Source organism: Falco biarmicus, chromosome 2, assembly GCF_023638135.1.
Source record: "Falco biarmicus isolate bFalBia1 chromosome 2, bFalBia1.pri, whole genome shotgun sequence".
Taxonomy (NCBI): Eukaryota; Metazoa; Chordata; class Aves; order Falconiformes; family Falconidae; genus Falco; species Falco biarmicus.
In genome coordinates, this window is record NC_079289.1 from 23315849 (window position 1) to 23331436 (window position 15588).

The window sequence follows — 15588 nt, forward strand, 5'->3', positions numbered from 1 at the left end:
AATCTCTGAATTGCCCTTTTCCTTAATGCCAGTATAGTGCACTGGATGTTGCATGTAAGCAATTATAAATGTTGTTTATCTACTTACTGAGGATAGTAAGAATGAAAACAAGTGTATTTTTCTTCTTAATGCAGTCTGCAAGAACTGTGTCTATATATATACACACATATGTATGTATGTGCATATGCACTTAAGTAAGTAAACTGTATGCACCAAAGAAAACGAACTATCATACAGAAGTATTGCCAGAGTGACCACTGCCTCTAAAATTTACTTCAATGTTAATTAAACAGTACAAAATGAAAACCAATCAAATAACTCACAGCTCAAATACAAATGTAGAGTCTTTTCTGACTTGATCCCTTTTTTTCCCTCAAGAAAAAAAAAATCATTAAATTACTCATGGCTAAAATAGTATCAAGAGAAAGAATTATCTGTGAAACTGGTTGACTTGGATTGTTTTCCAATTAATATATCAAACATAACTGGCATTAATTGAAAGAGATCTGTGTTTTGCTTTGCATATTAATAATTTATAGTTTATTATGACTCTTATTTTGTAATGTATGTTTGTATAAAAGCTTGTTAAAGAATGTTAATAATGGGGAAGTTTCCCTTTAATATTACTTGAGTTGTCTAAAATCTAGGCGTCCAGGCTCCCTCTATGGTCAGCAAAGAGAGATAAGCAGCTTAAAGGAACATGCAGCTCACATTGAGAAAAGTATTTTGTGAAAAACTAGAAGTCAGTGCCTGCTTTAAGTGGATAAAAGTTGATGGCTAAAGTTATGAGAAACAAATGACACTTCTGTGACTGACTTTTACTGCCAGACAATACATTGCAAATAGTTGTGGATGTAGTTTCTTAATTTTAGTATTTTTTTGTACAATAGTCAAATTGTATTCAGTGATTTCCTCAAAAGCACTAAATGCTTGAGTGCCAGGTATTTAAAAACTTGTGTGATCTCCTCTCACCAGAGTAGGTGGGGGTTATTTAGAACTTGAGCAATGTGATTTATCAGGCCAGTGCTTGATGCCTGCTGTAGCACAAGATAGCTTTTTAGATGTTTGTGCTTCTGCTTATTGACTCTAAAGGGAGCCTTGGTGACTAGCTCAAATGTAGTTGTTTACAATATCTAGTATTTGAAAAAAACTTTCAATTTCTTGCTAAGAGCCCAGAGCTAAGGTTTTGTTTGTTCCGAACTAGCTGGCAAAACCAGCATTTCCTTCGTTTATCACTGACTTGGAGGACAGATATAATACAGTCTTGGTAAGTGAATAAAGAGCAATTGCTCTCCTTTACAAATCAAGAGTTGTGATATTTTAAATATTTGGAACTATTAAGTTATTTGCAACTATGTAAAACCTGCATGTTTGTGTTGTATAAAACTGTTATTAGTTTCTGTAAAAGCATGTAATATGCAACTGTGTTAAGCAAGGAAGTTAAGTTTAATGATCTTTAGTGTCTCTGGGTATTTCTGACCATGTTACTCTGGCAGCCTGCCCTTTAACAATGGGCAGGCCATATGGACATAAATCTTTGATATGAATAAAATATTAAAGACAAAGTTTGATGATTGCAATTCTTAAATCCTTGCTTTTTAATTAGACAGCTTTTTTGAAACTAATTAGTGTGACTGGGCTATTTAGGTTGCTTTTGATTATTTTGATATTTAAAGGCATTCTACTTTTTGTTTAAAAAGTAAACATAGTCCTTGAACATTTCTGAACGTTCTTGAAGTTATTTTCTCTGTTTAGAAATTATTAAACTGCATTTCAATTTTAGATTTCAGGAAAACTAAGATTACTATTTAAAGACATTTTTATAGGGTACTTAAAATGAAATCAAAGGAGCTAAGTATTTCTGTAGATGGAGCCTTGGTGGAGGTTCTGTCAACCGTAAAACCTTTTGGATTTACTGTCCGGTTGTTGTAACTCCACATGCAGTAAGACAAGCAACCTTAAAGTGAATTTCCTGTAAGAGATTTTCAGGTAAGTGTTAATCTGCAACGCACAAGTAGGATTTGTGAAGCATGGAACAAAAGCTAGAGTAAGTAATAGACTAACCCTCTTTTCTGAGAATAATGTCACACTTTTTTTTTTCTTCAGTTACATGTTATGCTTGTTAAAAATAGGGTGGCATTCTGAACTTGAACTTGTTGGGTGTTTTTCCTAAACTGGCTTTAGCCATTACTGAGGAGAATGCTCCTCTATAAACCCTGAAATGATCTAACTGGAAAACTCCTTTAATTCATTTTGGTGGTTCTGGTAAACAGTTCGTAAAAACGTGCAACATAACTGATCAGAATCTGTTGCCAAGTGGATGATTGCTTAATGCACTAAAAAGAAAATCAATGATGAAGGTTTTGTTTAAATTTGTTCTGAGACTGTTGCCACCAATCCAGGCTAAAGGGTTCCCCTACTTGTCACTGGTCAGCCTTACAGAATAGTGAAAAGCATTGCTTTTACATTTTGTTTTGTTTTTTCATACCTTCAATCCTCATGAAAACTGAACTCTTCTGAAAAGTTCCTAACATTGGTTTATTCCATTTCATTTTTTTTAATCGTTCAGTCACACCTAGAGGAGGATCATTAAGGTGAGAACCACTGTTAGTCCCCAGACTGCAAGGAGTGAACCAACAGCTGTAATGAACAACTTTCAGTAGAATTTTAATGCTGTTTTATGTGTATTTTGAAGACTTTTTTTTTTCTTCTTAGAACTCCTTCTATTGGTTTTAGGTGAGTAAAAGCCAGGACCAAAAGACTCTTAAAGCTAGATTAGAATGGAAAGTAAAGATTATTTGGACTAAAGTTCACCAGAACAGGGTGCTGCTGTTTAGTGCTGTCTATGGAGATTTACAGCAAGGAGACTGGACAACAGACTTCTTCAATTCATATACTTTGATCAGCAGTAATAAATGTGCAGAGAAAATTATTTTGAAACAAAAGACTACTTGTAAACCTAGTCTGCATAAATGTAAGCTTTTAAATGAGTACAAGGAGAGTTTCCCTCATCATGTTAGAAGAAAACAATAAAGCTAACTTTAGGTGCTGTAGAAACCAAATTCTTAAGACCTAAACTATTACTAGTTTATTTTTGAGTGTCCTGTCCTCCTCCTAGTTTTGTTACCTGTTGGGAAGCTATATTTCTCTCCAGCTTCCTGTCTCCAGCTCTTGACACTTCTGATACCTGATCTTTATATACTTCAGTGGTGTTTATTGAGAAACCATGTGTGCCATGTTTGCTCTTATTGTATTTACCTTTAATGAAAATGTACAGAGACAGTTGTTTCGTAGTCTCCTGAATACCTTCTCTCTCAGAAGCATGAATCATGTTCTGGGAAGCTGAGGGGTCATTACCAAACACTATGTCACATCACTGTGTTTTAAACTGCAGAATTATGGCTGCACAGACTTTATAATGTACCTGGATTAAACTTATATTTCAAACCTGAAGTTTTCCTTCTGGGATTATACACCCCTACTGTAATAATGAAATAAAATATTAATAATAATACTGTAATAATAAAATGCTACAGTTTATAAGGAATGCAAAAGTTGTTGCAGGAATATAGAAAGACAGATTATGCTTCTAGAGAAAATTAATAAATGTTTGCAGGTAATATGTTTTAAACGTGCACACATTTATTGAAGACTATATAAATACTTAAAGCAACTACAAAATAAATCAATTTTGATAAATTGTGCTCAGTAAAGACCAGAGTAAAAGTTACATCTGCATTTAGTTCCCTTTTACCTATATTTTTGGTTTTTAACTGTACGCTGTTTTTCTACTATTCTTATAAGTAATATAAAAACTTCTGGCCTATTAGAAAAGAGACTTTAAGCATTAAAACCCCTGTAGTTTGCTCACTGAGTGCTGCTTTAACAATGATGTTTCTAAAAGTACATCTTGGGGTGGTGGTATTCTGGCAAGTCTTCGCTATACAGTTTGAACTGTCTGCTGTAATGATGGTGGAAAAAGTCTGCTTTTCCACCAGCTTATTTCAATTCAGCCAGTGGTATTAGTTTCTTAGTAAAGAACTTGGTCAGTATAACTACATCCATGCTAGGTTTGAGCTGTTGTGGTAATTCATACCTCATCCAACTTGGCTAGGCTGCAAAATTGGTGACAAAAGATTTGACTGAAAGATATGTCAGTTTTCCATAGCTCTTTTTGAACACTTCAGGATTTTCATGTTTTCAGCATATGTGCTCATGAAATACACCATTTAGTATGTATACCTGAAAAGTTTTCCTTTGCTGTGGTTTAAAATGCATGATGTAATGTCTGATCTGTTGCAGCTTTCACTCTATAATTTGATTGAACCAAGAATGTTTTGTTTTTTTTGCAGTGATCAAATATGTTGCTCTGGAATAAGACCTGTTTCCATGCCAAAGAGCACATTTTAGTTTTCTTTGGGTAGAAGAATCTTATCTTTGTCTCTGTATGATACTTTCCAGTTAGTGAAAGTTTTATTCCCAGTCAAACCCAGGGCTTCATGAACAGCTTTACAAAAAAGTTCCAGATGGAAGGGTGGCTAGTCTGCAACTGGATGTAATAATAAACATTAAAATTATAGACATACAAGCATTATAAATGTTAGCATGCTCTTCCTTTTTTTCATAAAAAGAGAAAAAAGCCCCACAACCCAACAACAAACACCAACCAACCAACCGCAATTATTTTTAACCTGTCAACCAGGCTCCTATTCCACTTCTTTGTGGATATCAAAGTAAAAAAATTGTTCCAACCTTCAGAAGTTGAGATACAGAAAACAAGTATCATCTGCCTCTACCAGGGAGAGGCTGAAAGAGGAAGAGGAGAAAGTATCTTGGTTAGCAACAAACCCAGGCCATATGAAGGTGTTTTGTAGCTCGGTTGGCCACAAAGCTTAAAAAGGAAAGACAAGACAACTTCTCTTTTTCATATAGCAGCTTACAAATCTGTTGGGATAATCCTGGTGACTGTATCTAGTGTTCAGGTGTAAAACCTTGTAAAGCTTATTACTAAACCCAGTTTTGCAGTTGTATTCACAATTAAGATCCTTGTTAGCTGATTGCGCCTATATAATAGGGATTCTGCCCAGACTATGAGGCTTTTTCTCAATAACATATTGAAGTTTGTATCCACAACTGGGTGTTTCAAGTACTGTCTTATTGCAGCTACTCAGTTATAGCTCTATTGCATGCAAATAGCATTGATGATACCAATGGCCTGTAGTTAGCTTTTTGCTTTAAAGACATAATACAACAAAAGTTGGTTCTCTTTGAGTGGACTGGCACTTCAGCTGAGTTCTTAGCCTCTTCTAATGCTCTTTGCCACTAACTTCTGTTAAAGAAGCTGAAGGCTTGCAAAACAAGTCGACATTGAAACTTGAAATAGCATATATTGCTTAATTCTATTATAAATAGCACAAGGAAAATATGGTATTGTATACCTGATCTTTCCTGTCTGACAATATAATACTATTTTTATGTTTATTCATGCAGATACAGTCAACTCGCTGTACAGCAGATGAGCCCTAGCTAATGCTACTGTGATACCTTTTAGCTATGGTAATTTAAGGTAATGCTGCTTAATTTAGCCTGTGATGGGGAAGGCTTAAGATCACTTCTATTTGCTTCAGTAGTATATGCACATAGGCAGCATTACCATAGCTCAGATTATTCACTATAAAACATAATAGCCTGCTCGTGTATTTGTATGTCAAACTTAACTGTGCATATTTTGGTACAGAAAATGTCTTGTAAATCTAAATTTCAAAGCCCACTAGAGGTAAATGCATTTTAAGGAACAGAAATGTAATCTAGGACGTGAGTGGTCCTGAAAAAATCCATTTGCAGATCTTCAGTGGAAGAAAACTTTGGAATTGTAGAGTTTGATTTGCCAGCTTATCCCAACTTAGATATTACATGGTAGTTAGTAGACAGGAGGACTTTTTACAGTTTGAATTTTTGTAAATCTTTTCTTGTTTAGATTGACTCCTCTAGGATAGCCTTGTAACATCTTACACCAGTGATGTGACCACTCCTGAATTAGAGGAAGTGTGGCATTGCCTACTGTCAGTGAAACAGGAGGAACTGGTGGCAAAGACACTGTTAGAGCAAATAATAGGAAGAAAATGAACTTGCTAAACATGTTCCCAAACTTCTTGTTGAATGACTGAGAAGCAACTAATTAAGCTGACTTCAGGAATATTTTCTGGCATGGGCTAATGAAGTTACTTGTCTGTAGTAGTATTCTGATGTGAATATGCTACTCATGAAGGACCTTTTTAGAGTGGATTTCTTTTGTTCAGGTGTAATGTTTCTCAGGCTTTGGGGGTTTATCTTTTCTAATGTAACACCTTCCTTCTGATCATGCCAACCAGTAGCTTCCTATCATTAATTGCTGGCAGTGACTTGGTTCTACAGGGCAAGGGTTATAATTATTAGCTACAGTTGAAAATGCTTACCCTTCTCACCCTGGGGAGCCAAGCTGTTGCTAGCAATTAAAGGTAGTTAGCTGTTCCCTGCCTTATGTAAACATTTGCAGTCAGTAATTACTACTGCTTCACACTTCTTTGCCCTGGAGGAACTGAACTGTTCCAGTAATGTTTTGTAGTAATTTGGTTTTTTGGTTTTTTTTTCTTTTCTCTTAGATTTCGTTATAATTATTGTAGTTTAACCTTATTTTTCCATTTAAAAATAATTGTGATGTTGTTGACCTTTCAAAACCTATTTGGAACTTGTAACCGTGTTGGGAGTTGCAGCCTAGTTTAAGAAATACTTGCTGAAGGATTGTGAAGTATTTAAATGCTTTAGCCACCTTTCACACCCCACCCCCCCCCCATCCCTTCCACCTCCCCCCCCAAAAGTTGAACTATCCCTTCATCTGTATGACTGAACAGGTTTTTTTGCCTCATAGAAAGACTTTACAGAAGGCAAAAATGTAATTGCTTTTGTGATCATCCAAGAGATATTGTCCCCATGCCAAGAAGTTGCATGTGTTTGTCTAGATTGTCATGCCTCTGTGTTTCAGGTAGATATATTAGTTCAGAAATGATCAGTGGCTTGTCGCTTGCTTCTTTCAAGTTGCACTATTCTGTCTCTGTTGCTTTATTTGCTCCTCTGTGTAGAGGTAAGGATGTAGCAAAGTTGATAGACTTAAACTGCTCAATCTATTTGATCTTTCTATTGAATCTCTCCTCTTGGCAAACACTTTTTCTGTTTTCTGTTCTTCTGTAAACTCAGATTGGCTTTCTGAATCAGATGCCATTTTGCTCATTGAAAACAAATATAATTTAGAATGATTTTGATGCAAATAGACTGAAATTTATTTCAGTCAAATATATCAAATATAAAAATATTGTATATTCCGTCTTACAATGTCTGTCTGAACAATGAAATCCTGGCCTATTAATTCACTGGTGAAGTTTTATAGTACATAATGAAAGTAAAATTTTAATTTAGTCTCACCCACTTTATTTTTTTCATACTAGTAGGCCAAGGACTACTGGTATATGAACTCATATTGTCTCTGTGTTGCTTTATGGCATAGAATTGACCACTCTTTGCCCCCCTTCCTCTGCTCCCCAGCATGGTCCTTCATGAAACCTGACATACGGTTTCATTCTGTTGCCTGGTGTCTGAATCCCATTGTAACTGAAATAGCCTCCCTGCACGTTGGCTCAGTACCTCTTTTGTTTTGGTTCTCCTTTTCAAAATACATATAGGTCACCTGTTATTACAGAGAATTAAAAGAACCCTTTATCAATAGGAATGTGTTTGGATACTGGGTTATAATCCAGTAGTCTGAGGCAGACTGTGCCCCTGCACTTGGTTGAACATGGAGAGAGAGATGGGGAAGCTGTTATTCCACGCTATTACTTCCAGTAGCCAGGCTAAAGAAAGCTCATACTGCTTACATACGCTGCCCTAAAGTCCAACATTATTTGTATGCCTGACTTCTCAGACTTTGCAGTTTATGATGTTAGTAGTCCTTCTGGATTACTGAGGTGGTAAATTGCCCAATAGTTGAGTGATTCTCCCAATAAACAACCAATATTTAGATTTACCGTGTTCAGGTTTGCATTTGAACTACAGGAGGACTTTGTGCTACCCATTACACAGTTTACCAGATTTCTCATTGGTATGGCAGTATTCAGTCTTGTTCATTATTATTAAAGTTGGTTAACTTGACCTTCATGGAGTTTATTGGCTTTGTAGTTCATAGTCAGTGTTGGTATCCTTGGGTGCTTTTTGTTGTTTGTTTGTGTTTGTGTTTTGTGTGGAGTTTGTTTGCTTGTTTTGGGGCTTGTTTGTTTGTTTGTTTTGCTGTTCTTAGGTTGTTTTTTTTTTTTGTCTTAAGGCAAATGTAGTACTAGGACTCTACTCTGTTTTAATCCTTTCCAAAGCTTTCAGCCTAAAAGTTCTCAGGGAAGTAGGAGGAGGGAATCTACTTAAGTTTTGTTTTTGCAGTCATTTTATGGTAGTTTTGTTCTGTGTGTTACAAATTGTTTATAAGTGAGGAATCTTATCCAATTAGATTCTTGCCTTGTTTCCTGAGAACAATTTTTAAAATGCATATCAAGATAGACACTGGTAAGATTTCTAAGGTGCCAGATGAAGTAGGTACCTAAATAAAGGTAAGTTAAGCTTTGATTACTTTAAAAGTGGTCTATATCCAGATGATGACAGCTGCATTTTCACATTGGAGAAAAAACGAAACAAAAACACAGCAAAAGAAAAACAGACTAACCCCTGCAATTTGGTCCAATTGTTGATACAATCTGTATAAAAGGTCCTGGTCTAAATATGCATAGATGCTGAAATATTTCTTTTGGTGGTACTTACTAGGTAGGTACACACAGGTTTGAAAGCACAGAGAAATCTAGAGAACTTCTGTACTTCACCTGTTCTGAAAGTCTTTACCAGATTTCTTTTTTACAGTATGCTTTTTTCATTTAATGGTCATATCATGCTTTATAAATAGTTCAATTTGTATAGATCATTGCCAGTGTAATAGAAATGTCACTCCTATTGAGATGCAAGTACCTCCTGCATTGCACGTTCACTTCCTCAAGCAAGTTTTATTTTCTCTATTTTAAGTCCATTTCCAATGTGTTTATCATGGTAATTCTTGTCTGTTTTCACTTAAGACAGTAGTTGAAGTTAGGCTTTTGAATATTAACTTGAGCAGAAATGTTTTTTCTCATTTAGTTCTGCTGTAATTGGCTACTCGGGTCTACCTGATTTTTAAAAGAGAGTCTTCAGGGGATGAGTCTCGGCAAATCTGAATTTAAAAAGAAGCATACAAAAGCTGTTAATTTCTTGTTTGATAATCTAAAGGGAAGTGTTCATTATTATGATGTGATTGAAGGTATCTATTTCAAAAACACGATGTTTTTAAGCAATTCCTCATTTTTATAGAATTCCCCAATTTATGCTCATATTTTAGTGGCTGACTTGTGATGGATGGTTTTGCTTACAAATAATTAGTAGCCCCTGAAGTTTATTTTCATTTTTTTAAAGGTACTGTTTATTATAACCAAATAGTCAGGATTGAAAGGGAACAGTCTCAGATAAATTTTACTTGCAAATTGTTTCCTATTCCACCAATCCAGAAATCACAGTGTAATACCTATTTTAGTGTAGCTTTAGATGAGGGTTGTTAGGAGTGGCCTGGTTTCTCTCCTTCTTTTTCGTAGCCCAGGAAGTATCGACTGGGGATGCTGGATGAGAGGATAGTTCCGATGGGATCAAAAGCAAGAAAATCAAAGAACCCTATTGGCTGTCTGGCTGACAGGTGTAAAACAGGAGTACCCATCAATATGGTTTGGTGGAACAGAGTCACAGAAAACAATTTACAGGTAAAATTATTGTTTATTAGTCACTTTTTCAGTATTTTGGGTGCTTTATTTTAAATTTTGAAAATGTTAGAAGCAGTTACTCCAAATATAGGTTGAGACCAGATCAAATATTTATTTCACAAAGTAGGCATAGGGCCCTCTGGGGCAGTGACTTGGAGATGTTTTATTCTCTTCACCCATTGCTGTGCTATGTATTTTGCTTGATTGTTATAATCAGTGGAGGAGGAGCAAAAGTAAGCATTATATGTATTCTAAAAGCAAACATGCACAACCTTTTATTTTAATTTTCATGTTTGCAAGGTTTCTATTGGTAAAATTAGTGTTTTGTTAAAATGATTGACACTTAATGCCAATAAATTCCCTCAGTACAGAATTTGGAGATGTAACCACCATGATCAGAAAGTGTAAATTTTCAATTCTTATGTTGGGATAGTTTATATTTCTCAACTTTTTTGTTAAACTTTATTGTTACTTTACTTTATTCCTGAATTTTCTTCAGCTCCTTAAGAGGGGACATGTACAGCTGAATTTGAGCATATCTGTACGGAAGTAGCAGGTTATCCTTGGGATTACCATTAGCCTTCGTTATCGTCTAGGAGGAATCAGCTCAGTGTCCATTAACATGGAGTTTAGGTGGAAATTATTATAGTGGTGGGAACTGCAACACTGCTACTAATATTATTCTGTACTTGTGTAGTGCTTTTGATTCTTCAGAGATTGTTGTTTCAGTCTTTTCTGTGAGGGTTATGTTCTTTTTGATGTTTTCTAAGTGAGTGGAATGGGTAAATTGACAACAGACTGATAAATAGAATTTCTGGCACCTTAAGAGTTTCTTTCAGTTTCCTAAATTCTGCCATGTAAGGGCCAACACGAAGCTCATATGAGAGCCCTTCCATACCAATACTAGTTTTGCATTACTTGATGTTTGGATATCTTTGTGTTACTGATACTGGAAGTCATGGACAGCATGATGCAGGCAAATGGATACTACATTGTGTAGGGGCGTTTGGGCTTAAGTCCTTTTGCTGCTGGGAGCTGCACAGCCACTGGTGAAGGAAGATGAAGCAGAAAGGAAACATTGGCAGAAGGACCAGGTAAGGTTTCAGAGGAGTGGTTGGAGCCTATGAAGCACTACTTTTCTCAAGGGAAAGAAGATTGACAGATTGAATTTGTTGTGTGTGTCTAATGGGAGTGTAAATTAGTAGACAGTTCTGAGAAGAGTGAATCAGAAAATTGATCTTTGAATTTCAGATGGACATGAAAGGGCGGGAAAAGCTCCATTTGTACTCATCCTCCGTTTTCTCTGCTGTTCAGTGTTGCAGCAAGGTTTGTTTTTGATCTGCTCCACTTAGAGTAGAGCAAAAAACCAATGCTTCTGGAGGCTGGAGAGCCAGTAGTGTGAGAAATGGAGCTTCTGGGCAGGAGCAATTGCCTTTTCAGAACCTATGCTCTCCAAAGTTGTGTTGAAAGTGTGGCAAAAGGAAGCTCGAGGTCCCCTAGCTTTCTGAGGTTAGCAGTAGTAGCTTGGGATTGGTTGCAGAGCATGTGGCTTTTGAAGGGTGCAAGTTCCTTTAGTGTGCCAGAATCTTCAGCTACATAATTGATTTAAACTATGTACAGCATAAGATTTTGTATTATGTGATGCAATTACAATAGCTTCCCATGAAGATATGGGACTTCAGAAAAGCATGTATACGCATATGTGGTAGAAATAAGAATAAGAAGGATGTTCCAGCCATAGGAAATAAAATTGGAGGGGAAACAGGAGGGATTGCAGAGTAACAGTGGAGTCTGGCCAGACTGAATGGGGAAAGGTGTAAAAACAGGCTGCACCTGAGATTATGAGGATATATAAAGCTCTGCATAGGTGAGAAACCAACTTTTATCTTGATCTGATCATTGTAAATCTTTATATTGTAGTGTGAATGTTTTCTAAGTTAAGTTAAACGAAGCTTGAACTGTTAAAAATTAGAAATTTTAATTATAAAATACAAAAAAATGGCTGGAGAAGTTTGGTACATGAAACTATGTAAGAATGGGTAGTTTCACACTGAGATTTCAGATTGACTTTTTCCTACTTTATTATGTATGTAATCCACAGATAGCATTGCTCTTCACTATTTCAAAATACAGGCTGTTTAGAGATTTTTGCAGGTGTGAATATAGGTTACACAAACTAAATTTTGGATGACTGAGTGCTAAGCAAGAAGTAGAAAGGTTAAATTATGATGGAGGCACATCTGTTTGAGGGCATGTTTGAGGATGAGTAAGCAGAATTACATCTCAAAATCACTGAGGGTTTGCAGTGCTGGGCAGGTGTTGAAACTCATGTGTCTATTTGAATGTCCACTCTTCCAAAGCTATGATTTAAGAAGTGGGAGTACATTATTTCATGGTGCAATTTTTAGTAATTTTTGTCCAAAAAGTGGCTGTTTTAAAAAGCAAGGTAGCTTACAGCATGCCTTGTAAAACAGTGTAATTGTTTCTCATGCATGGCAATGAATTTATAGTCCAGATCTATTTTCTTTAAAATACTGCGTTACATTTAAATGATTAAAAGTGGAGCCCACAGAGAGAATTGTATTCTGGGTTGTGCATTAAAAAAGAAAAAACCCCAGCTCCTCCAAAAAACCCAAACCAAAGTTTGTTCTCTAGTGATATTTCCTACCCCATTAGGAAATGTCCTGAGCCGCTACATCACCATGATACATATAATAGCAAATGGTAATTCTCTTTAAACTAGTAGGAATACATACTTCTTTAGTTAGATGGATCAGTTCTTGAGCACCATGAATAACATTTTTTTGTTTGTTTCTTAAAAAAAAAATCACAGAAATGAATTTTTGAAAAATATTGCATCAAGAACATGGACTTCTAAAACTTTAGAATTTTTACAATACTTTGAAGTATTTTTGTTAAAAAATGTGAAAATATTCCAAATCTTTACTTTTTAGTGAGTTCTTGTCAGATATAACAAAACTTTGCTAGTAGCTTTATTTGTCTGAGCCTGTGTTCTGGTTTAAAACGAAATAAATCTTTAACCAACAAATTTCACTGAGTTCTAATCAAATTCTCTAACTCTTGCAATACAGCTAATAATGTTGACTAATTGAAATGCCTATAGAGCTTATTGTACCACTGATGTGACAACTTGTCACAGTAATTGCAATAAGGTAGCATGTTGCACAAATTCAATAGTGGGAGGGAAGGAGACTTGCTTTGAAGCCCTCCAGTGTCTGCTGGGCTGCTCGGACATCACAGATTGTGTCCTTCCCTGATGTCATAGTTAACAAGGAATCCTGGAAAGGAGGTGTTGCAATGATGCTCTCTACATAAAGTGAAGCTCCTTGTATGGTGCACCTGCCCACTTAAAAACAACAACAAAGAAATGCCCCAAAAGAGCAAGAAATAACCACACATAAAAACAGGCAACACTTTTTTTGTTGTTTTTGAATTCCTGAGAGAGAGATTCTGAAAACTATGTTAAAAATAGACTGGTAGAGGATGGCTTAGTGGTAGTTTTCTGTAACCATTACAAGATTATGCAATTTGGGATGTCAGAACAGATCAACATGAATTTTGGAGGTGAAGTAGAACATAAAAAGAGAATAAAAACACTGCATCCTGGTTCTAGTGTGGTAAGTACACTAGCAAATTATTTTGAAATAAAATGAAATCAGCCTACTTTTTGCTTTAGGTAGCTGGCTTTGGGTGTGGGTCTGAACATGGGACCAGAACCGATCCAATGAAGTAGTGTTACAGCCACCAAAATAAGAGGTGGTGGCTCTGCTGCTGCTGTACATCTCAGTGGTGTTTTGAGATACTGAACTGGAAATGGGGGGAGGGATGCGGAGCCGTTCCAGTACTCCTGTGAGATCCCTGCATGACCTTAACAAAGGCTCCATAACTTGAGCATCCGTGTGTTACAGCCTGATTCTGTACTTCATGGCACTTGGAGGATTCATTTATGAATTGATGCAGCAGTGGGGCCTTAGTAGTTTATCACTGAGGAGCATAAAGACAAATCATATTTATTGAAATTGACAGTTGATGAAACAGGAATTTTTATTTTACTTCTTGATTACAGAAATCTGTGATACATGCAGCTCCTCAACATACAGTAGTGCTGCATGCTGCTGTGTGGTCCTCCTAGCGATGGTGTTCAGCTAAGATCCATGGCTTGCTCTTTACTTTCATCTGCACCTTCCTTTAAGGAGCCTTGAATTGTTTTTCAGTGATACCACAAAATAGTTTTCTTCGCCTCCCCACTATGTTTTAGGTGTATTTCCTTTTTTATCTTTAAAAGCATAAAAGCCACCAGTCAAACTTTGTGCTGAATGGTGACACAAATGAGTTGTTTTATAGTCCTCCCTCACTTTTTCACTTCAGCTGTGGTTCCATCCTTACTAATTGCATCATGGCTAAATTCAGCCTTCATTTGGACTGTATTTGTATGTGCTGTATAGAAATTGGTTTTGTATGTGGAGCTGGATGGACTCAGTTTTGCATTCTTTCTTTGGAAGTTCCTTTGCAATACTGACTGAAGGGAGGCTCTTCTTTCTTTTGGAGAGCACAGACATAAAGAATCTGAAAATAGGGTATTTTGGTGAAATTTCTTCATGGAATCATTCTTGTGAGAATGCATGATGCAGCTATTAGTTCAGATAGTACTGAGGGAAGCTGCTTCCCTGTTTTAGTTTTGACAGTATTTGTATGAGCATACAGGAAGAAGAGGGGTGTGTGTGAGACTTAAAACTGGCCAGGTTGAGAGGAAAAAGGAATGGTGGTAATTTTAGCAAATAGGACTTGGAAATTACTTTAGGTGGGTTGCTAGAAAGATTTAACGTAGCTGACACAGCTGTACTTGTTTCTGTTTAATGCTGTTTGTTGAAAATGTGTTAATTAATGTTTTGAAATAATTTTGTATATGCCTTTTCACAGGACATTTGCATTTGAAACTGAAAATACAGTCTTTAGTTTGTTGCATAGTGCACATTGCTAGCAGGCTTTGTGTTTCTTGTTTGGGCTTTAGAAAGTGCATTTGCTGCTTTTATTTTTAACATCATAGCATTGCATAATTCATTACATGTCCTCTAAGTATTTCTTACATCTCCATTCTTTTATTTACTCCCAAGGCTTAATAAAAGTCTTCAGTACCCGTTTTCTTTACTTTTTATTTAGCAATCCTGATCTTGGACTTCAAATTTTAAGCCTGGTGTAGCATGAATAAATTAGTTTACTCCGAGATGAGTAATTGATGACTAATTAAGCAAAATTTGTTTTAAAGCTGGGCTTATGGGACATGTAGACATAATATGGAATGAAGAAAGTGCTTTTCACTAATTAGATATAGATTATTTTCATTCTTATCAAAATTTAAATTTTGGGAAGTTTGGTAAGATTATAACAGAAAAATTGTAAGAATACCCTTTAGGATTTTAAGGCATAGTCCCCATTTAGACAGAATTTTCAAGCTTACCATTGATCCAAATGTAAAACTGATACTGGATTTTAAACTTTGTATTATGAGTTGCCAGAGTGAAAGTAGGATATTTTTCCAGACCAAGAACGTAATTTTTGGAATAATTTGGCGTTAAGAATGTGGCTTCCTAATTCTGGCATGTTTGTGTGCTCATTGGTGCAGAATAGGTTATCTACAGAGTTTGAAAAAGGAAAACTTGTATGCTTTTGGAATAATTTTAAGAACTGCAACTTCACATAGACATAATGTATTTAA

The 15588-nt window shown here is 35.9% G+C and overlaps 1 protein-coding gene across 11 annotated transcripts in view; it reads left to right on the plus strand.

The window, feature by feature from the left end:
- Window positions 1-15588, plus strand: part of PAN3 (poly(A) specific ribonuclease subunit PAN3) — an 81961-nt gene that overhangs the window by 26511 nt on the left and 39862 nt on the right. For 10 of the 11 annotated variants that reach the window (XM_056329053.1, XM_056329054.1, XM_056329044.1 and 7 more), the window contains 2 exons: window positions 1205-1267; window positions 9690-9851. In XM_056329053.1, coding sequence (XP_056185028.1) covers window positions 1205-1267; window positions 9690-9851 — 225 coding nt within the window. The remainder of the gene's footprint in view (window positions 1-1204; window positions 1268-9689; window positions 9852-15588) is intronic. The other variant, XM_056329050.1, reaches the window with a different exon arrangement.